This window comes from Poecilia mexicana, unplaced genomic scaffold (assembly GCF_051168715.1).
Source record: "Poecilia mexicana isolate PSO_F unplaced genomic scaffold, ASM5116871v1 scaffold_14, whole genome shotgun sequence".
NCBI classification, from domain to species: Eukaryota; Metazoa; Chordata; class Actinopteri; order Cyprinodontiformes; family Poeciliidae; genus Poecilia; species Poecilia mexicana.
This window is the reverse complement of record NW_028263383.1, coordinates 17,266,635-17,290,760: the sequence shown is the minus strand read 5'-3', so window position 1 is coordinate 17,290,760 and position 24,126 is coordinate 17,266,635. Positions and strand designations below refer to the sequence as shown.

Here is a 24,126-nt window from a genome sequence, read left to right as displayed (position 1 = left end):
GGTGCGTGTCACCGCTTCTGCGACTGCTCGAGGAGGCAGCGCATGTCGCAGCAATCTGTGCGACGGGATTACAGGTGCCGAGTCGGGCCTTTACAAACCAGATGCGTTTTAACATTTACCACAGTTTTTATTACACATAGTCTTCCTACTTACTGTTTATTCAATGTCGCATGCTGTTTTTATTTTGTTTTTAATTATGTAAAGCACCTTGAAATGCCTTGATGCTGAAATGTGCTATACAAATAAAATTTGATTTGATTGATTGATACGATGCCACATTAGGGTAATTGTAGAAGGAAAAAAAATATTCTAAAAAAATCAGAAATATTTTGGGTGAAAAAAAAAAAAACTTGGACAGTTCAGAGTTTCCAAAGTCATACATTAAAAAAAAAATCTGAACATTTCTAGAAAATTTCTGAGCTTTTTCTTGCAAATTTTTGACTTTTGGAGCTCCGAAATTTCCTTGGTTTTTGGCGGAAATGTACTCCTTGTTTTCTATGTACGATACGCCATCGTACCTTTCAGCCGATGGAAGCCCTTCCACTCAAACACATCTCTTGTTCGACAATTACAGCCGTCAGTGGGGGAGCAGCTTCTTCTTAACATGTTCGGCGTATAAGTGGAAATGTGAAAACACATCTGCCACTTTGAGCAACAGGACCGCTGAGCATGCATGAACAGAAGCTCATAAAAGTGAGCAGAGAGGTTTACCAGTGTGTTTGTTGCCAAAGAAGCTTCCTTGTCAAGTATTCCTTCCACAAATGCAGTCCTTTAAGGGCACTTATGAAACAAGCCATTACAGAGGCACAAGAGGGCTGGAATTCCTGGCAAAAATTGTGTAAAATGCCTGGATTTCTTGCAGCAATATAAATTCACTTTTACATTATTTTTGAAAATTCATCATTTGAGAGAGGGGAAAAAATCGGAAGGACTCAAAAGAAACACTTTGCATGAGAAAATTACATTGTAACATGATATAAAGCTCAAAAAAGTCGATTTTAGAAAGAATCTGTTCGGCATGCACTGGCGGTCGATGAGGACGAAAATTATTTTAGGGGAAGATTTTCACAGACAAAATTATTATTCTTTTTGGTAAAGTATTTCTCTATCAACCATGTTTCATTGATTAAACTTGGTTATTTACAGCAATTGATGACACATGCCAACAAAAAATAAACAAAACAAAAAAAAACTACAATGGAGCTCCAAATCTTTTTTGGAAATGATTTGCCTGTTTATTTTTTAATCATGGCAATTGTGTAAGACCCTTTTTATCTTTGGCTCGACAGTGACTTACAGATTCTTTATTGAGGGAAATTAAACTACTTTGCTTGCTTCAATTAAGTCTAAGAGATAAAAATATCAAATGTCTTCAGAAATTAACTTTTCGTCTCAATTTCATTGCCTTAGTATGATCTCAATCCGACAATTTTGGCTTTCATTTAAAAAAAAAACAAAACCTGGGGATTAGACACTTAACCAAACCTGCTGAGGGATGACAGACTACAAGATTTATCAGACGAATTGAAGTGAATTGAGAACATCAAGCTCTTGAGAGGGTAACAGTTTGAAGGTACACATATACCAGTAGGTGGGGGAAATTAAAGATATTCTCTACTCACTCAGTATTTCAAAATTATGCACTGAAGATATTATTGTTGCAGTAAAGTAAATGAGCCTCTATACAGCAGGTGTCCCAGGGATAGAGGCAGTTTGTGGATAATTAATAATAGGACAACTTAAACATCTGACTGGTCTAAAATCTTAAAAAAAAAAAAAGCTTCAGCTGATTGTATTTTTAAAAAGATATGTGAAGTGCTATTTTGTAAAGAATTTTTTTTCCTCTCCGTTTAACAAAAGGAACTAAACTTCCTACTTTTTGATGTGAACTGCAACAGAAGATGACATTATTTTAAGCCTGGGATGGTAACAAACCGGGACATGTCAGTAAATGCTCTCACATTTGCTGTCAGCAAACATCTGCATTCTTACAGCAGAGCTTCAGATATTTTTTTTTTCTGCTGCAGTGAAAGCAGTTCAATAATTTTCTGCTGAAATATCATCAAAGACCAGAATGGAGAAAAAAAAAGAAAGAGAAAAACCAGGCTGACCTGGAAGAAAGTGAAACTTTCAGTCAACATGCCCTGCACAGACTACTGAAATATGCCCTTTGGAACTAGATGTTCCGCCCTGAGGTGCAAGACAGAGCCCCTTTTATTTCACCCTTGATTCAAATGCACAGAGGAAAGTCATGACACAAACAAAAAGTGGGGGGGGGGAACTTGTGAACTTCGTTAAGTCACAATCCAGAGACCACTGACAAAAAGACGATAACCAATTCCAGACTATGTTAAAAAAAATAGAGCTGCCACCATCGGCTTCTATCCCCTTCCATCAATGCATGGATCTCAAACAATGTTCATCAAACTAGTGGAGGAGACATTCGGACCCATCCCCCACTTCTTCTTTTAGCAATCCCAGGAGATTGGCTGCAGCGCCCAGCAATGAATACATGTGGGGACTCCGGTGACCAGAGCAGAGACGGCGCGGCGATAAAATGTTATAGGCAGCAGATGACTGCCTCTTCCCTTTGACCTTCCCCTGTTACGTCCAATCATTTCTCAGCTTTACTAATAAAAAAAAAAAGAGCATCCATTTGTCTCCGACTCATTGAGGAGATGAAAACATCGCTTGAATTTGTTGCAAACTGTGCAGTGGTTGATTCAAATTGAAGGGAAAATTTGTGTATCGTAAAAAAAGGATGGGGGGGGGGAAAGCGGCTATTTATCTTTCATGTCGGATGCCTATGGTCAGGAGTAGGATTGGAGAGATCATTTGCATGAGAATGCATGCCTATGCTGAACTGGTAAGATGGGGGAGGCAAGCTGTTTAATTCAGCAACAGCGCTCGCTTGTTGGGGATAATTCCTGTGCATGGCCAGGGGAAGATTAGAATTGGTTTTCTCGTAGTGTCGGAGTGAGCAGGGCGGGTCGTCCGGCAGCGTAAGAAGAAGAGGGAGCTCGGTGGTTTGTTCCTTCAATGGTGATTAAGAGCCAGACGTTAAAAGATCCCTCAAGTTTTCCGCCCTTCGCTACTCCCCAGCTCTGCGCCTCCCTCCTTCTCCCTCCTCGTCTCCCCCGGAGAGCGGGGATTACTGACACACTGGTACGCACAAATGGCACTTGCTCAAAATTAAAAGACTTTCACAGGCTGCTAATCTAATGAGGGTGGAAGAGGGTGGCGGGGAACGAGCGAGCGCCATTTCAGACGCCCAAAATAATAAGAAGAAGGAGAAGAAGAAAAAGAAAAAAGGGACAAGAGTGGATTTTCATGTTTACCGCCAACACTGCCCGAAACGGTAAAAAGAAGCTGCAAAATGCAAGAGAGCTCCAGAATTCCTGGGAGGCAAAGAAGAAAGTCAAAATTTGTGTGTGGCGGCAGGAAGACATTTCACATCCCAACAAAGTTTCAAGCTCATTTATCAACCTGGATCTCCTCAGGCAAAGCATTTTAGGACAGTCCGCCATAAGCTCCTTCTAATCTCTAATTCAGGATGCTACAAACTGCAAAGGTTCATTATTGGTATTGTAGAACATTTGTTAAACTTGTCCAACTGCAGAGCGGTGTAACACTGACCGCTCTGTGCCACCCAATCTGGCCCCAGTATAAATAAATAACGGCCAATAATGACAGCAAAGCTCCTCAAGGCTCATGTACTTAAGGTGGTAATAAACACATTAATAATTATTTAACAAACTAACAAATAAACAGGAAATCCAAGATTCTTACCCTCATCTATTGAACTGAACACAACTGTTACCAGTCTTCAATGGATTTTGTAGGAATTAAAGTGAGTATCTGCAACATCTGGTAGCAGCTAACGTTGTTAGCATTAGCTGCTGGGCAGGTGGTCGGATAAGGAAACGTGTCAATCCATTAATGAGAACAAAAATGTCTATTTTAAGTCTTTCTTGTCCAGTTATAAGACACACTGGTGCCTGCTTCACGTTCACCAGCTTCTGCTTGTTAGCTCGTTAGTGAGCACACATCTTCTGTTAATTTCATTTTAAACCCGGTAATAGTAACTAAGGCTGCTAAATATATAAAAATATCTGTACGCAGCATCACCGTCGCGATAAAACCGCTTGGACGGCAATAAATATAAGCTGATTACATGCAGTTAAGCACTGCACAGTCACTCTCTCTCCATATACCACTGATATATTTGGTGATGCTTGTTGTTTAATGTAGCAGAAAATGTTTTAGGAAGGCATCTAGTCGTTCTGGTGAAGTCATTAAGAAACCAAACAAAGCTGGTTTCTTTAATATAAACAGCAGATGAAGTCAGACGCAACTTTTTCAGTGTATCTCGGTTATTAAGGGGGAAATAATGAAGCTCGTTCCCCCCGCCCCCTAGTATCTGGACAGACAACTTAATATCTAGGGTTGATGTTTGCAGTGAAGCAGGAGCGCTTTAACGCCCGCAAGTAGTTGATTATTTATCTAAAGCAGAGGTGTCTAAAGTGCGGACCGGGGGCTATTTGCGGCTCACGGCCCAACTTTGTGCGGCCCACGACTCCAATTCAACATAATGCTTACTGCCTCCTATAGCACATGTGTTTGATGCAGACGGAGACTTTTTATTTTTAACCAGGGCAAAATTATTACAGAAATTAAAATCTTACTTCAGAAATGTTGGCTACTGCACAAAGTATTCAATACTCAGGCTTTTTGTATCTTCTTGTAGGGACTGAGTATATCCAGCACACTTTGACGCATCCAGATCTGCTTTTAATGAATTCATTAAAGCTATACTATTTAATTCAAAAAGTAGCCTAATTCTTGTTTTTACTGCTCAAAATTGACAAAAAATATATATTATTTTCAGTGGAGAGCTTAAGAGATTCACAAATTGGGCCCTCTCTTTTAGAGGCAAACCTGCAAAACCTTTTTAAAGTTTTGGATCAACAACAATTCACACATCGCTTGCCAAAATAAACATATTTAAAAAAAAAAAAAAAAATAGGAGTGGTTTACTCATATTAAAAAAACCAATGCAACGTAGTTTATTGTCAAGTAGGTTTTTTAAAAAATTCTGTATTTTGCTTCTTTTTCCCCCTTGTTTGTATTTTGGCCCTCAAGTCATTTTGAAATGTCAATTTTGGCCCATTTGACAAAAAGTTTGGACACCCCTAATCTAAAGTTAGATTGTCCATCGTCACAGAGGGAAAAAAGATTTAAGAAAGATCCTAAAGATCTGATCTATAGTCAGGAGGAAAGGAAGTAGTATGCCACACCCATGTGGGAACGATTTAATCCAACATATTAAGACATGAGACGCAAACAATGGTAAAAAAAACAAAAAAAACACACTGGGCTCCTGATGCAAAGCGTTCCAGACGTTCCTCAAAGAAAAACGCTGCGTTGTAAGTCAGGCCAGCGGTCAATTAGCTATTTCCTATCAACATAACACTCGAGATACGTTTCATCTCCTTTCCAGCGCTTGTGGAAAGCACAGCAGCATCTCCAGCAACCTGCAAATTAAGATGCTCCATAACACGTCCTCCTGCTTGAAATGAAGCCCACTCCATCAGAGGGGCCCGAGCCAACCGCTTCGGGTTATTACCAGCACCCGTTAGGCTTGAATGAGCCGCCCATCGTAGCCTTCAGCTCCCAATCCGAGAGTCCACTTCAGGCACAAAGTCTCATAATGAAAGGGGGGGGAGGGAAGCGGAGAGGGGGCCGCAGACAGGCTGTGTTTGGCTCAGGAAGCAAACTTTCATCTACATGACAGAAAATGTGCATGAAGACGGCTTTTCATGCACATTTCATCTTTCACATCTCATGCTGCTCTTAGGAGGGGAAAAAAAAAAGAAGAAGCAGAAAGCAGAGAGCCGATGCGTCGGCCTCGTTTCTGCATGGCTGCCTGTGCTGGACTGTACTTCTCTCTCAAGTAACGATTGCCCACCTATGCCTCTACGTCTGCTTGCGTCGCGCCAAGCTAGAATGCAGAGTGCCGATTTGTCCGAAAGATTTGTCGCGAGCGTGCGGGCGAAACGCCACGGCACGGCGCCCGGTGTCTGCCAGGAACCCCGAAAGGCCCTGCAGATGTTGGCACCGGCAGCAGGGTCGGCTGGATTATCAGTCAGCCGATTGGGTAAAGGCGGTGTTAGATTACACGGATAACAACACTTCCTTACTGCTCTTACTTACAGGGCGTCCGACCTGACAATCACCCTCTCGAATCTTTTTTTTTTTTTTCTTTTTTACGGCGCAATCAATAACAAATCTTGACATCATGTTCAAGTGTTTCCTTTATAAAAGCTCTGAGCACCACACTTTCCCTTTTTATCTTTTACAGCCATCTTTCTTTTATAGGCGTGTAACCTTGGGTGAATCTACGATCGCTTCACAGGTAAGAAAGTGAATTTTCTAGTCATACTTTTTTCTTTCTTTGTTCTTGCAGCAGCAGAGTAAATTATTTCCTCTTAAAGGCCTTTTTTTTTTTCCCCATCTTCTCCCCCCGTAAACTACCCGTTTCAACGACCTCCATTATTGAGAAACTACAGCCACCTTGGGCATCGCTCTGTAAGCCTCTATAGAAGCGAAGGGGAACGGTCCCCTCTTACCTGCGAGCTCGTGGTGGATCAGGTTGGCGAAGTTGGGGTCGTCCCCCCACCAGAAGAGCCACAGCTCCCTCCAGCCCTGCCGCTGGCTGCGCCGCCACACGCTCAGCACGTCGGCCTTAAGGCAGCGGCTGAAGCTGCACAGGATGGGGTCCTCCTCCGTCACCGGGAAGAGGATGGGGGCAGAGGTGGGACCCTGCCACACAAACTTCTTCCATTTGATCCCCGTCAAGTCAGCCTGCAACCGAGGGGAGAGAGGGAGGAACAGACAGTGAGGCAGGGGAGGATTCGCTGGTGTACAATTCAGCACCTTTTGGGGAGGAGAGGCAGGAAATGAAGTGTAATAAGCAGTTTTTACAAAAAAAATTATATTGTTTCTCTTTGATGATTACTGCTGTAAAACAAAAAACGAGGGAGGGAGGTAACTAAAGAAAAATGGTTCTTAAAGTGCCTTGCAAATTTTGTTATAAAATTTATTGCTATATGTCACAGTAACAAATTTTGGCTGGAAGATACATGGCCTCAGAAATTATTGTGATGAATGATTATGTTGTCATTTTCACACCGATTTTCAAGTAATATACTGAAAATGGCATGATAGCAATAATAATAATAAGGAAAATTTGTCCTCTCAAAGATCAATAAACGTGAACATTTAATGCTGGAACTGGAAGACTTTTTCTTTTAAATATTCAAAATAAATAAAACATAACAACCAAAAACAGTGGATATGAATTAGAAATAAACACCAAACACAACCAAAGCCATAAATGAAACAGATTAGGACGTTTCTGTGAATAAAACAGGCCAGTTTACTTACTGGACCGATACCGATATGTTCAAAACCGGCCAATGTCGATTTATCGTGCATCCCTAGTTAATTGACTCTTTACCAATTAGATACATTCTTAAGGCAAATGGATGCTGTCTTTACTTTAGTAGCATCAGAGTAAATGGGATTGAAGGAAAAGGAATGGCATACTTTTCAGATTTTGAATTATCAAAAATAAAAATAAGAACTATATACAAGACTGATTCATCTTAAAACTAAACATGGACTTGTGGTGTGTTGCTTTTTGATTGTTGTTTTTACTTCTATAACATGGGGCCAGACTTTAGAAAGGGCTTAGAGGGGCGGTCGCCCAGGGCCTCAATTTTTTGGGGGCGGCCCAAAGATTTTAAAGTTTTTTTTTATTTAAAAACAAACATTGTTCTTTGTATGAAACTCATAGGTGAGTTGCAACGTATTAGATTTTTTATTAACATAATATTCAACGGTTTGAAAACTATATCGTTACAGTAGACTTCTTTGGGAACAACATCAGCTAGGGAACGTATTAACCATCCTGCTGATATATAGGACTACCTATTAATGTCATTTGCATTGGTAAAATAAGTTTTCATTAGTGGATAGGGACCCCAAAGTCTCCAGCTCAGGGGCCCACATCCTTGTAAATCCGGCCCTGGTGTAACGTAACGAAAGTTCAGGGGTTCCAAGGAATTCATGAAGGCAATGCATTTGGAAGATTTTGTTCAGGACTGTTTAGGATTACAAGGAACAGAATGTTCAAAACACATCATGATGAAGTAGTTCTGGTTCGTATAGTTTCACTGCTTTTAATCCGTATTATTGCCGATTGCTGGCAGCGGCGGAGTCTGCTTTTACGCAGAGAACCCAGAGGAGAAATCTTCGCAGGCACTAAATCACCAGCAGGGTTATTAAGTGTTAAAGCAGGAACATTACGCCCCGCTGCTGGCTCGGGCTGCTGCTTATCAACCCATGTTTACCTAAACACACGCAACACATGCCGGCTACCTTAGAACACAAACGCGATGCCTTACAGGCACTCGCATGCGTTCCCCTGCTGGCGTTCGTGGGCATCGATTTATCCTAGTAGGCATTTCAACTAATCCGCAACAACATGGCCTGTTCATTACACAGCCGTTTAGTCCTGCTTCGCTCGGGCAGACTGAGAGAGCCTTCCCGCCGTATATTCAACCAATTAATCCATTACAATTCAGGGGGATACCTTAACTCAAGTTCAGACGCATCGAGCGTGAAAAAGTGATTACTCGTGGTTGTGGCGAAGCAGTGGTCTTTCGTCTGAGTAGGGTTAAGCTGGGAAATTTGTGGTGGAGGTGTACGCCGTTTGTCGTCAAGCTGGACCTAAGGTGGCACTCAGAAACAGGCTGGTATTGATAACAACAATCTTCCTGATCCATTTTAAAGCCTAGTCTCGCCTCCCCACTCCCCATAATAAAGGCATTTTTAGTCAAGAAACCTTAGAAATAAAAATAAAAAAAAGTCTTATCTCTGGTAACAGAAAGCTGAAGGATTTACTCTAATTTAAAAGATGTGAGCTGAAGAAAAAAAAAAGAGAAAATTTTAAATAGAGAAGCACAAAGCAATTAGATGGTTTCGGCTTGATCGGCATCTCAAGAGGCGAAAACTCAAAAATCGACTTTTTTTGATCATTAAACGCAATGTGCCGTGTCACGCAGAGAATACTCTTGGGGTGTGGGGAAGCTGTTATCGACTGAAGAACCCAAAGTTAGCCGTTTTCAATATCAGTTTGATGTTTAAGAAGAAAGTCGGGAGAGACGGATTTGAAAGGCAAACATGTTTCCTCCGACATGTCAGCATATGTCTGTTCAGGATGACAGAGAGCGAGCAAGATTTCCCGCTACGATACATTTATTGTATCGTTTATTCTTTATTGTGATAAAAGATAAATTCTATTTAATGGTGTAAAAAAAAAAAAAAAGACAAAAAAACTATCGCTATTAATGGGATTGTTAGCTTTACTATTTTATCCACCGTTTCTTCATTGACAGCATCAATAAATATCAATAAACTTGAACATACATTTAGCAGTTACTGTGTGTAGTTTAGTGATACAAAATCACACTAAATAAACTAATTTCAATGTTTTTATTCAAGAGCAGCGTTTGTGGATATATGATTGCAGTGAGAGCCACTTAAACTTACCTAAAAGAAATAAGTAATAACCCGCTCTTAATGTCACTTTATTCATTATCACAATAGTACCACGAAATATTGTGATAAAATTTTAAGTCCATATCACCAACCCCCTTGCTTTCTGCAAATAACAGAAAAGCTGAACAGAGGACAGAAAAGGCTTTATTTTTACTGTTTTGAGTTTTCAAACACGCTGCATTTGGAAATGATGGCAGGATTTGGTTGTACCCTTGTTAAAGTAAGAATCTAGATTCCCTAGGAAAGTTGCTCCCCCCGCTGATTTTGCAAATTGACAACTGCTGGTAGAAGGAGGCGATAAAGACTTAAAATATCCCAATATTTTGTGGAATTTATTGTGAAAATGACAAAAGCAACAGTAAGAAAATGTTTCTTTGCCGTCTTTTTTAAGCAACAGTATGATTCACTGCATGACGGGCGCAATGAAAGCCCCCGAAAGACAAAGACTGCTCTTAAAATACCAGCTGCACTTACGTAGAGAAGTGTGATTTTTATCACCAAGCTACTAACTGTAACTGAATTGAATCATGTTTTTCAATTAGTGGAGAAAATTGCAAAAATAAAAATTCTATACGATCCAGTTTTATGGAGTGTTCAAACATCGTTAACTGGACTTCGTCATTATGCGAGTAAATCTAAATTCTTTTCATATACAAATATTCACAATAACAATGCATGATAAATGCCCAATCCTTGAGCAAAATTACCAATGATAAATCATTTTTATGCCATTAGATAAATTACATAGGTTTAAACACAATTAATCACTTTTTTTTTGTCAGTTTTTCTTTTTTTATGCAAAAGTCCTGAGGCATAACCTTTGTATGTGTATGTCTCTGGCACATCTGTAAATGTGATGAACAAGCGACATGGGTGAACGGCGATGGACACTGAAGCCGCTTCTCTTGACCCACTGGAGGTTCATTTTTACTAAAAAACAAACAAAACAAAAAAACGATCTGAACACTAAAAAGACTACTGTATGCTCAAGTTGTGCTAAAAGGAACTGACCCATCAGCAAAGCTATTCCAGGCTAAAATATAATGTCAGTGTTAAACACAGCGCAGCAGAACAGAGGTCCGATGCTAACGCCGGTGTCCACAGCCCACATTTCTAAAGAAGGATTCTTTCAAAGTAGTTCCATGAATGATCAGATGTTGATTAAACACTTAAAAGCTGAATGGTTATGATCTTAATTTGTACTAATCTAATGGTAGAATAACGTAAATATAGATTAAAAACAAAAACAAAAATATTTGTTGAGCTCATCTATTTTTTCAATAATCTGGCAGCAACATTCTTTGAATTTCAAATTTTGTCAGTATATAGTCTTCGATTAATCAAAAATAAAAATTGGTGACCAGAAAATTCTGATCGATGCATCTCTTTTTCGTTTCTTTCTACCAAACACTAACCGAACATTGATCACAAAAAAGGAAAACCTCTAAACACATCAGAACAGCCATGGTGTTCGTCTGTCAACCACCTTCCACGCGGCGCTATCGTACACATCAATCTTCACCAGAAAAACGTCAGAACTTTGATTCAGCTGCTCTACTTTACGCGTCAAACAAAACAAAGCAAATGTTTGCTTTGTACCCACCACCAGCAACAGTGAAGAAAAAAATAAATAAAAAAAATCAAAGTGAGGTTGCAATATATTCTTGTTTTGCATAAGAACACACCATAATTACACTACATGCATCAAAGCGTGATCTCTGATGAGCGACCAGACTTCCTGAGGAATTCTAAAAATGCTGCCTATACACGCAACTCAGGGGGGGTTCAAACAGCCGAAAGCGCGGCCTGGGTGCGATGGCAGCGGTGCAGCGGGCGGTTGGGCCCCGCTCTTTCCTGCTGGAGTGCGAGAAGCACTACTTTACACCTGCGCGGCGCTCGGAAACATCTGTGCTCACAATGGAAAGGGAGGGTGGAAACAACGGTTAACTGTGAAACCAGATCGTAAGCGGTGGAGACAGGCAATTAGAAGGTGAGCACCCTGCATCGTCTTAACCACCGCGTCCGGACCTCCTCTGTGTGTGTGTGTGTGTGTTGTATCTTATGGAAGGCTTTGTGTTCTTCCTCCCGCAAAAAATTGGTTTTTACACTTGTATGTGCTGCTCGGGTGGGGCGGGGAGAGAGGGGGGAACGCAGGAATCTAACAGTTGCTGAAGCCCTGAAAAAAAAAAAAAAAAACTAAACAAAAAAACTAACATTCAAATAGTAGTTTCAGTTTGCGCTTTCACTACTGCAGCCAATTTCGCTCTTAGAAGAGCTAAAAATCATTACACACGAAGTCCCTCCATTTCTGTTTCCATACAATTATGAGTTTCGAGCCTTAAATTGTTCTCATACGACGACGATTAAGCATATTAAACAGCCGAAGTCACCGGCGAACAGAAATTGCCAGAAAGATACCGCTTTCCCGTTGCTCTTACAGGTCAGATCTAAATGGCAGGGAACAAAAGTGGATACAGTTAGAGGGTAATTGCTTGACATTAAAGGATAATGAAAAAAAAAAGAAAAAAGCTCTTCTCGTATTTATATAGAAGATTAAAGGCCCCACCAGACAAACACCATGTCCTATTGTGAGTTCTTACGTGTAAAAATGTTCAAGTGCATATCCACTGCAAGCTCAATCTGAACTATTTGAGTACAGCAATTAAACTGCAGAAAAATGTTAAAAGGGGGTCTTAAAATAATGTGTAAAGGGAAGTTATTGGCTTAGCAAAAAATAAATAAAATAAAGAAAGGGTGGGGGAAAGAGTAAAAAAAGAGAGTGGATTTATTGAAATCTGCATGTTTTACTTAAAGAGAAGTACAGCTGAGTGGGGAATTTATTCCATAATTTATTTTGAACTCGATGTCAGATTTTATTTGGTAAATCTTTACACACTATAGATCAGAGGCAGATCAGATGGAAAGCATTTAGTGCAACGCAACCTGGCTGCAGGCTACTAGAGCAGCTGGTCACTTTAGTAGAAATGCTTCCACTTTTTAAAAGGATACCAAAAAATGTAAGGATTTCTAACTAGTTAAAGTTAAAGTTTAATCGCAATATTTTGTGGTGCTGTTGTGATAATGATGAGTGGCGATCAGGACTTTTTGTTGCTTTATTTTTAGGTTAACTATATGGCTGCCACTTTGTGTCACAGCAATAATGGCCCCACAAACACAAATGCTGCTCTTGAAAAACATTCCCATTTGTCTTATGCCTCTTTAGGACACCAGTCACACAAAGAAGCGTGATTTATTTCACTTAACTGTAAATTGTAACTGGATTTAATCATATTTTATAATTCATTGATGCTTTCATTGAGCAAAAACGGGATACACTTGTAAAACTAACAATGCCAACAACAGTTTTGGCAGTGATGAATCAAAATTCATACCATGACGAGAAAAGTATCGCGAGAAACGACAAGCGATACAATAAACGGTTTAAAGAGGAGCAGCAAAAGTTAACAACTGATTGTGTCTTCCAGTTAAGTCATCAGACTGTCATACAGCAACAGTCTTCAGTCAGAGGCTCCTTGAGATTCGTTGCGAGACTGACTGCTACTGGAAATCGTTCCTGCCCAGAGCGAGTCTTTGAAGATACTTCTCTTTTAAACCTTAACTTCTAAAAGGTATAATGTATAATACTTCATATGGAGCGCTAAGAAGTTCCCAAAGCACAATAAAACTCAGTGTTTTAACAGTAACAAAACTTTGATATGCACATTTGTTGTTTTTAGAAACAGAAATGCAGTAATTATTCCTTCTATTGTTAAAATAACATAATGCATAAGTTACTAGTTTTGATAATGCTATGTATAATAGTTATTTATCATATGAATTTTGATATACTTAGAAAGAAAATAAAGGGGGAAACATGTTTAAATTTGGAATATTTCCACAGAATATTCCACAATTTTTTTGTTGTTCTCTTTACAGCCGGCCAAATTTGTCTCGGGAAAAGTGAACAGTCTCCTTTCAGCCAGCTGAACAGCAGTCTGCAGCACCAGGGGTGGATAGAAGCAGCCCTCTATCTCTCTTTGCTCCAAGCAGCAGAAGAAAACTCTCTCTGCACACCATTAAAAATGACTTCAACACTTCAAAACAACATTGTTGCACTATTTTTCTTCTTCCCCAAACCTCAGCCTACCTCCTCCTGGCTAGTAATCAGCCCATCTCCCCGCATTATGCGGTCGGAGTTTCTCTCCTCTCAGTTTATCGACATGAAAACAACTGATATCCACTTGCATGACTTATCATATGAGAGACAGAGAGGGAGAGATCTGGTTTTGTTGTGTTCAAGTTCAACTTCAAATGCATTTTCTGCAAAAGCTGCACCTAGATCATTACAAACATCTGAACATTTACAGTTTAGATAAAGACGTTCAAAAACGAAAAAAAAAAATATGGCTACAAAATACTGAGCTCTGTCAACACTGACATTTGAACTCGGTGTTGAAGTTCCTCCTGTTTGCAGCCACCTGTTGCTGTCTGCTGCCGTTGCTCACCGCCTCTGCTGGATGTTTTGCTTTGTTGACCTTCCTTTCTGTCTAAAAAGTATGCAATTGTGCATATTTTATTTTTCCCTTTATCTAAAAATCTACATGTAAAAGCTATTCTTGTGTTTCTGAAGTATATCGTTTTTAATGGCATATCTAATTTAACATCCTTTAAGTTAGTGGCCAGGCACTTCAACATAAATTAAAGCAATAACGAAAATGTTAAGCAGTTTAATGTGTTGCGCCGCTCCTGTCAGACATCAACAAGCTCCCTGTAATTATCCCTAGTTTTTACAGTGCGACTAAACGCATGAGTCAAACAGAGAAAAAAAAAAACAACTGATCAAACACAGTGGTAACCCAGAGTTTGACCCAGTTCATTGCAGGGATTTAGCCACTGTCGTAGCTAAAATACTGATTAGTGCTGCAGCCACAGCTGCTGCTGCTTGGCTGTTGACTTACAGGAGCAGCAGGCCGCCCTCCTCGTCTTACATTACGGCTCTGGCCATGACCTTTTTATTTTTATTTTTTATCATTATTATTTTATTTTTGGTGTGTGTGTGGCCGTTTCTGGTGTTATCAAGACTGGCGCATCTTTCCTGTGGCTGTTCTTGACGCGACAACTTGTTCCTACTTTGTAACAAAAAAAAAAAAAAAAAAAAAAAAAAAAAACTTTTCCAGCTCCACACTTTGGAGATAAAACTAATACAGAGGACAATTTCAACTCACGTCGTACGATATTATTTATTACTGTTATTAATAATGTCAGGTGATTGTTCGTTCTACAGGAGAAGTGAAGTACAATATAGCAAAATTTTATGTTTTTTAAATGTCTCTCACACCCTATATACCTGACTGGTTTGAAAAAGTTACAAAACAAATCTCTAAAACAATGTTCTTACCAAGTTTTCCAGCATTTAGCTAAATAATAATTTAGGTAATTCTAACTGACCTAAAACAAGAGAAGCTTGTTCTGATTTAACATCAGACAAATATGAAAAAAAAAATTATTTAAATATCTGGTTTAATCTTTAAATATCGCTTTGCAAATTTAGGTTTTTAATTAGAGGTACACTGGTTGCAGTTTTCTGTCCGATCGCCGATTACCGATCTTTAAAAAGCCTGACCTGCCGATTCAGATTTTTTTTTTTTTTGTTTCTTTTCATCTGAAATATTGCTAAATATAGCAAGAAAGTCTCTGATTTGTCAGAGGTGGGGTGACTATTAAGTGCAAATGTGCAGAGATGATCTGGCGAGCCGGGCTGTCAGTCAAACCTCTTTCAAGGCAAAGAAAAAGATGACAGTGGTTGATATTTAGACCTTTGCAGCTGTAGACAAGATCAGCTTCGCACATCAATACCGCCGATCACCGATATCCAAAATTAAGGAAATTGGGGTCAGCTTATCAATACACCCCTATTTTTAAATCAAGTCAGATTGCACTTTATTACAAAACAGTGCAATCTCAATATCAAATACTTTTAAAGGCTTCATACAGAAAGCAAGCACCAACCTTGAAACCACCTACTTGAAATTCAAGCATTTTTCAAGGATGACAAACCCTGTACGAGCAGTTCATCAGAAACAACATGGATGGATGGACGCACAAGAAAACTTCTCCAGTTATGCACGAGCGCCATAAAGGTTACCAAGCTCAACACGTGGGTTTTTCCTCCTCACAGAATCTATTAAATCAGTGAGGATGCTGTGATGAAGCACATGTTCAGGATCTTAACAGACATGTCCAAACAATTCTGGCTACACAGCAAAAAGAAAGCTACCAAATATTTTCTACGTTTGTTTCTAGTGAAAACTCTTAGTACACCTGAAGTGAAACCAAACCAGCAGTACAAGCAACTTTTCGGCAAGACATAGGAGCTTGTCTGAAGTCAAAAGTTCCCTAATATATATATTTTTAATCAATGTTAAGGAATTTTCTTGCCGAAAAGTTGCTTGTAAGCAAGTTTGCACTTGATTCTAGACCAAACAAAAATAAATACTTGGAAAGCTTTCGTGTTTTTACGGTAGCTCCGTTCGGTTTGACGCTCATCCGACTGGACGAACAAGGAGTCTGTTGAAGTAGAAGTGTCTGTACCTGCTGCACAAATTAGCAAATCTCCTCCAAAGTCATTTTTAATGAAATTTGTTCTCCTCTTCCAAGACTAAGCTATTTAAGCATGAAGTCAGGTAAAATGTTACCACATGTTACTGTGGAAAGACTGGAAAGTTTGCCTTCGCAGTCTCCCACCACGAAGCGTACACGCCGATAATCCCGTCAGGGGTTTGTGTGGCGTCGAGCACTTCATAAAAACGTCGGCTGAACGAGAGCGCTAAAACAGCCTGCCGATACCCACGGGAAGACAATCCACGACTAGAAATGTAGAACGAAGAAATCAGCTGTTAATCGGAACGGACCTGACCGGTCGAAAAGTTTCACTGTCCACTGAAACTACGGTAAGGAAAAACGAGGTCGTGCAACGATAAAACTGAACGTTATTGCTGAGTAAAGAAGAGTCAAAGTGAGCTACGTCCTGCGATGCTGAGGTTTTGGATATCAGGGGAAGCACTTTAAATACATCAAAAGACAGAGTCAGTCCATTCAAATTCAATTTGAAAACACTTCATTTATCCTTAAGGGAAATTAAATGTCGTAGCTCATATCATCCAAGTAGGATTTTTGCTAGCAGTCAGTCCTGCAACGAATCTGAAGGAGCCTCTGACTGAAGACTGTTGCTGTCATGACAGCGTTATGACAGCTCAATTTCCAGACAGCGGAGACAATATCCCACGGCAGCATGTGTAGTGGACGACGCCATCGGTTGTTAGAAAGCACCGCTAATCCGCCTCATTTGCTTTTGTCACTCCTATTTAACTGTCTGTCAGTTAGAAAGCAGAACAGAGACACGGCGGAGTCGGGGATTTGATCCTTGTCCATTATGACAGATGGAAGAGATTATTTTAACTTCCTCCATCCCCTTTTCAGCTCCTCTTGGATTTGGGGGTCATAGTTCAGGTATTATTTGAATTTCTGAGAGCTAATTAGTTGATCCTAGTTGAAAAAATAAATAAACTTTGTTGCCACAAAAAAAGGAGCAAAAATCCTTCCACCTGCACAGGATCAAACATCAGAGGGAATAACTGTCGCAGCGTGCAACGCCTCAACCAAACAAACAAACAAAAAAAAAAGTTATAAACAAAAAGAACCAGCATGCTGCCACCAAGAGTGACATAATTCTAATATCATCTGCAATTCATGACAGCAGAGATGCTCAGATCAAGGATTTTTCCTGATCCAAAAGGGATGCATGTACCGATACCAATATTGCTCTTACCCCTGCGATTTGTCCACATATGTTAAATCCTATTTATATCCACAAGGTCAGTAAATACATGATAAACCTCAACAAACTGTCTTTCTGTGAGGATAAACTGATTTAAAATGTTGGATCTGAAACGATCTGAACAACATAAATAACATTTGGATCGGTGACCCGTTTATCATGGATTATGCTGGGATTTGAACTGTTGGCCAGACGGATACCGGTTCTGGATCAGGTCAGACGAGACCGGATTGAGACCCAAATTCTCTAGAATGTACGCAAACATTGTTACTATTTATTACGGTTTGTTAGCAGAGCAAGCAAAAGCTAATTTAAAAATACAAACTTCGTTTTAAAAAGCGGCAAAAACTTGTCTTACAGTACTCTACGCTCATAGAGACGTGTTACATCTCTTTTCCAAACATAAATATAATTACTCAGTTAGGGAGGCTAGAAAACCTGCTTCATAATGCTGTATTTTATATTTTTTAAAGAGAAACTAGAATTGGTCAAAATAAGGATGAACATTTATCGTATCGTTTATCGTTTATCATTTATCGTGATAAATTTCTTTTAAGAATTGTGATTTATCGTCACGATACAGTCCAAATAATGAATGCAATTATTGAGAACTCTTATTTAGACGACTGCTGTCCAAAAGAGGTGCGTTACAATTTCTTTCAAAAGCAGCATTTTGTGGAGTTGATATCCGTGTCGTGAAGTCACATTCTTACAGAAAGTTACCTAAAAAAGAAGTGATAAATTGTTCTTTTCACTTTTATTGTCATCACAATAGTACCACGAAATATCGTGATGAAAACTTTAAAGTCCATCTCGCCCACCGATAGGTCAAAGGTTTACAAACTGTAGTCTGCTTGGTGCATCTCTATTTAAGTCAACCTATTGCTTTTAGATGTTACAGCTGAGTTTCCTCCAATTTTATGCACAAGAAGAAAAAAAAAACCCCACAAATTCTAGATCAAAGTGTCCTTAAATCCCCCTGAGATCGAAACGAGAAAACAGCATGCCACAACTCTGCACCCAAAGATAGCTTTGCCGTCTGCAGTTGCGCTGTTTGTACTTTCTAAATAAATTAGTTACAGACTGCGTGTAAAAAAAAAAAAAGGAAAAAAGAAAAATATATAGAGTGCCAAAGATTCCTGAGTATTTCCTTCCAACAGCTCTGCTTCCCAGGCTGTGCGCATGAGTGTACCTCAGACATTTCCAGCCCTGCGAATCAACACGGCGTTCCTTCCTGCTCGCTTCTTACTAAATACTCAGGTATGCGGAGCAACTGCTTGGGAGAAGCGTCCCGGGCGGCGTGGCCAGCGCCAGTCGTGGGGAGTTTTAGATTTCATAACGCCAGAGCCCAGGAATCACCGCGGCGCATTAGCTGGGATCGCAAAGCCGAAGCCGCTGGATAGAGAGAGGGGAGAAGTTTTCCTGAGGTGACGCACACTTTATAACTCGGCAGGGTCGCGACCTCTAGTACTCTGCCAGCTAGCTTACCCTCCTCTGGCAACTTCGGGTTCTGGGTCTGAATAGGGAACACTGTGTTCGAGCAGCTGCCTTTTCAAGATGCGAGACAACAGGTGAGGCTGCTCAAATCAAGTCACAGATGCTCCTTCTCCTACCAAGTTTCTTCTTCCTGCCAATTTACCTTTCCACACCGAGTGAGCCTGTTTTGAAGCGAACCTGAAACTAGCAGGTGCTCTGGCATTTTTCTTTTCGAAAGTGATGCAAATTCATTCCCGTACTCGACGACGATTTCAATCAATTAAATGTAGAAGAAAGCCGCTAAAGGTCTCACAGGTACACCCGAGGACAGAGTTCTCATGGTCTTACTTGCAATATTAAGAATATTATTGCACCAACAGCATCATGCCATCCACCGAAGAACAGAGGGGGGTGGGGGGAGTAAACTACCACAATGTGTTCACATTCTTTTTGCCATAAAACCACAAAGTGGACTCTGTTGAGCAAGTGAGTCATAACAGCAGTGGTGTTATGCTTAGTCTCAGCATGCAGTGAAAGAGAAAGAGAGAGGAAAAAAGAAAAAAAAAAAAAAAAACGTTAGCCAGCCGGGCACGGCACCGCCGACGACCGGCCTCCGTCGTGTCCGTCGCGTCGTAGCCAACGCTGCCTTCAAGCGAGGTCGTAAACAATATAATTACGAGTTCGGCGCGGCGCGGTCCGGAGCCAGCGGGAGCGGTGCTGAGGGTAGAGAGAGTGGGAATTTTCTGCAGGGAAATGTTACCTTTAGGAGGGCGGAGGGCTTCGGAAGCGGCTAAACGCAGGGTGGCGTTTCGGGCCGTGTTGTTATTAGAATGAGTTTAATGTCAGCATTAGTAATGAGGCATTTCCCTGCTCACGTCTAACCCCCGCCCCCTTTTGGGTTTCGCTGGCAGAGCTCTGCATATGTAATCTGTGCAGTTTGCACAGCACAAGAGAGGGACTGCAACAGAAAGAAAAAACTTACTTTTTTTCCCCTCCTGCAGCATTCAATCACTTTATTTTCCAATGAAATTGTACATGAAATGTTAAAGTTGCGGACATTAAACTGACCGGCTACCATAAAGGTACGAGTTTCTCATAATATTGAGACGGTGTCGCAGCATTTACAACAAAAATATGAAACAGAAAAGCAAAAATTATTCATACTGCTGCTAAAATAGCATCTGTTGTTACATTTATAATAATATATATCACCCTTCATTTGTTCCGTTTTGATTTGAACACAAAACAAAAATGAAACAAGCGCCTGCTAAAAGTGTAGAAAAGTGTTCAATTTTGCAGCGCTCCTTTAGTTTGGAGGCCAGGTGTCTGACCTGAAACATTTCCAAGTCATGTCTGCCGCAAGCCAGCTGACCGGCAGGGCGCAGCAGGTGTTCACGACTCTGCTTTACACAAACTCCTGACGCTTTCAGCTGGCTTTTCATCAAAAGAACTTCATACTAAAAAGCGTAGCGATCAGGTTTTCCGTGGTTGAATCGGATTTTCTCGCAGGCCTGCTTTCCTTAAAAAAAAATTTAAATCTGCAGCTGGTTTGGTGTTTTTGATTCAACAGAACATGAATTACAAGATTATCCCAATTCTTGGAAGACAACATACCTATCATCATCATCTGATTTTCAGTTAACTGAAAAAAAAACAACAACAAAAAAACACATGCATAGACTAAAGAAATTATGGGAGAACTTAAATTTTTATGCATATAATAATGCAGATTCTCATCTGTTGGAGACTGACTGTTGCACCTGCACTTTAAAATAACAACAGTGGAAACTGACAGCCATTCCTCCCCCCCAACTTTAACCCTTTTTAAAACTTCGGCACCAGAACCAGCTACAGTTAAACCTGTTGACAAGCCAATTAACTGCAACAACAAACACGCATCCCCTCCCCACTGTTTTCCTGAGCATCTGGCCAGAGGACGGACTGTAAACAGGCCCACTAGGTTTGCTGCTGTGGCCAAGAATATGGAGCAGGCAGGCTGTGGCTCCTAATGCACTGTTTGTCTCAAATGGGACTTAAATAATATCGGAGATCTCCGACCGCAGCTATTTAGGGTGATGTTAAGCAGCCACAACTGGCAACACGATCACATAAAGAAACATCCAGATGAAAGGCGGGATAAGTTTCATTTCAACAGAGAGGCATGCTGCTACCTTTTTCCCTTCCTTTTGGTTTGTTTGTTTGTACTGCCAGGGGATCTGAATGCCAACCATTATATAATCAGCCTGTGCCCTAGTTGGTGCTGATACCAGAATATGAAGTCCAAGCAGATTAAGGCACTACCAAAAAAAAAAACAAAAAAAAAAAAAAAACATGAGCAACAATAACTACGTCTACTATGTTTAATGTTGTTTTTTTGTTTTGTTTTGTTTTGTTTTGTTTTACAATAACATAAAGCGTGAAAAACTTTCGAGGAAAAAAAAAACAGAAGAGGAGGCTTTTAAAGAGGGGCGGGCTTGTCTGGACAAGCTGTGCAGTGACACCCGCTAGTTCATTCGGGAGGTGTCAGCATTAAACATAAACAGTAGCCCTATCTAGCAGCGACTGTTCAAAGGTCTGGCAGTTTCCAACTCAAAGCTGCTCAGCGAAGTGCATCAAGTGTTTGGATTGCGGCTCCCCGCTTGATAAAACATAGTGGAAATGCGACGAAAACCAGATAGTAGCAGGTTAATAATAAACAAGGCGCCGAGGCGAACGGGAGAAAGTGCAACGACATCATTACTGCGAGGTTTGTAGTAGTACGAAAAGGGGGAGGAGGGCAGAAAAAGCACAGTTTTCCATCCCTTGTGGCAAACTAAATGTTAAATGAGATGTAGTATCACAAGCTTTAGCTTTCAAGGTGGGTGAGAGTTTTGTTTACGAGCAGTCACCCTTGAACAGAAAGTTAACGCCAACTGACAGGTCATTGAAACCAGCTGATAAAGTGTTAAAAATCATTTTCATTTAAAGTAAAATAACCCTGTCGTCTACTAATGTCAGCTTTGACAGGGCCTTAAGCCTGGCTAAGCTACTATCAACTGATGCCTCTGTGGCTAACGTTAGCATAGCCCCCGTTCAGCTAGTTAAAAATGGCTCCTTTCCTTTAGTTTTAAATCTCTTACCAGACAGAATAGATTGGAATGGCAATCCTCCAAGCTGGCCCCGTTCGGTACGAAACAAGAACTCATCCTTCTTCACTGCGAGATCCAACTCTCCATCGTTTTCACGTCCAGGGGAAATTAAAAAACAATTAGCCTCTGTGAGTGTTTTCTGTGCAAGCCTAATCAGCGAGAAATATTTTTCTGTAACATTTGGCTGGAGGAGTTAATTCAACAAACAACCTTCCGACTGCAGTTTCCTCCGCCAGAGATAAAAAAAAAAAAGAAGCGGATAAAAGAGACAATGCCGTCCCTACGCCGACATCCCAAAAGTACGCCGTAAAACCATGTTCAAAAGAGCGTAAAAATGTTCATAAAACAAAAAGAAAAGGAGAGCAAAGAAGCAACTCTCCCCCTCCCCCTTAGCCCTAAAACGGTCTCCGCTTTTAAAAAAAATAAAAAATAAAACAAAAACGCCTCGTCTCACTCCTCCATCGCTAAATTTATCCAAAAAATGAAATACATCCTGGCGAAACGTCTCGAAATCTGGCACCGGCCTACGTTTCAGCAGAGATTTTGATCATTATTAGAGCCTCGGTTCCTGTTGGTTTCCATTTGAATTCATGGATTCCTTTCTTTAATGGCGGCCACAGGGACAACTCTGCCTTCCACAGCCTATTGGCTCATTCGTGGTCAGAGCTTCGTCAAGCTAGCAGCGCGTCCACGGAGACACCTCGCACACAGAACGACGTTTCCGCCAAAATAAAAGCCAGTTTTACAGTTTCACTAGAGACATTTAGTGGACAATTTTGACATAAAGCTTTTAATAAATAAAAGAGAAGTAAAGAAATTTCTCCCGCTCTGCTACTGTCTTATATTTAAGGTGTCTTTTGTCCTTTTAGCTTACTAGAACGCCCTCCACATTTTCCCCATAAAGCACTGCATTTTGTCAACATATTTTCTTCACTCTTGTCTGTTCTTTTCTCTGTGTTGGAACCTTTAGTTTAGTCATAAAATATTATTATTAGTAGTAGTAGTAGTAGTAATAGTAGTAGTAGTAGTATCAGATAAACAAAAAAAAATATAGTGTCATGCAGTGGAGAAAATCAGGTGTACTAGCAGAAAAGGTAAATAAAAGCATGCAGTCTCTAAAAATTATGGCAGACTTCACATTATAAATATACAGTTCTTAAAAATAAATAAGATCTCAGATTAGTTGCAACTCAGTAGCATAATTTAAATAAAACTGAATTAATGAAAATAATTATTATTAGTATTATTACTATCATTGTTGTCATTGTTACTGTTATTGTAATTGTAACCCTTTCCTTTTAGTCATAACAGTATTGTTGCTGTTATTACGTTTGTAGTTTAAGTTAATAACATTACATAGTTAACTTAGTGAATTGTATGAGTAGTAGTAGTATTGGTAATAATAATAATAATAATATTATTATTATTATTATTATTATTATTATTATTATTATTATTATTATTATTATTATTATTGATGTCATGTTAGGCATAATAGAAATCAGTTTTGTTCATCTTGTGTACAAAAAAACAATGAAGGCTTGAGTTAAGTTATATTACCTGTGAACTACAGTTTGTCTTATTTTGACAGCTCAGATCCAGACTTTCTCGTGTTAGTATCGCTGCCTTGACTTTGTCGCGGTCATGAGGGCTGTAATAACACAAGACTGATAGGTATTGCCGCTGGGCCAGCGCAAGTGGCGCTGCTGAGCAACAGATTTTTTTTTTTCTTTTCTTTTTTTTCCCCCCAGCTATGATCAAATCCTATATAGTAAACTTGCTCACTTACACAGTGCACCACCTAGCGCATGCCATGTTTCACTTACATTTAAAATGTTCACAGATTGTGCATTGATGCCCCCTTTGTTATCCTTTATTGTAATAAAATAGATTAATTCATCCGTGAGGTGTCTGAGTACGGTGAAGAACTGAGTAAATGTTAAATTTCCTCAAACTACAACAGGGAAACAAGCCAGTATTAGAGATGATGAGTTGGGGTAGAGGTATGCTCAACACATGATCAACTTAGGAAATGGCCATATTAGTAATGCTACAAGATAG

General features: G+C 40.0%; 1 protein-coding gene across 1 annotated transcript in view; it reads right to left on the bottom strand.

Annotated features, from left to right (window-relative positions):
• The window catches only part of med13a (mediator complex subunit 13a), a 92,070-nt gene extending 69,102 nt beyond the window's left edge, over positions 1 to 22,968 (bottom strand). The window contains exons 1-2 of the mRNA XM_088012296.1: positions 22,057 to 22,968; positions 6,630 to 6,864 (exon numbers count right to left, since the gene is read on the bottom strand). Coding sequence (XP_087868422.1) covers positions 6,630 to 6,864; positions 22,057 to 22,122 — 301 coding nt within the window. The 5' untranslated portion in view covers positions 22,123 to 22,968. The remainder of the gene's footprint in view (positions 1 to 6,629; positions 6,865 to 22,056) is intronic.
• Between the last annotated feature and the right edge of the window lie 1,158 nt (positions 22,969 to 24,126).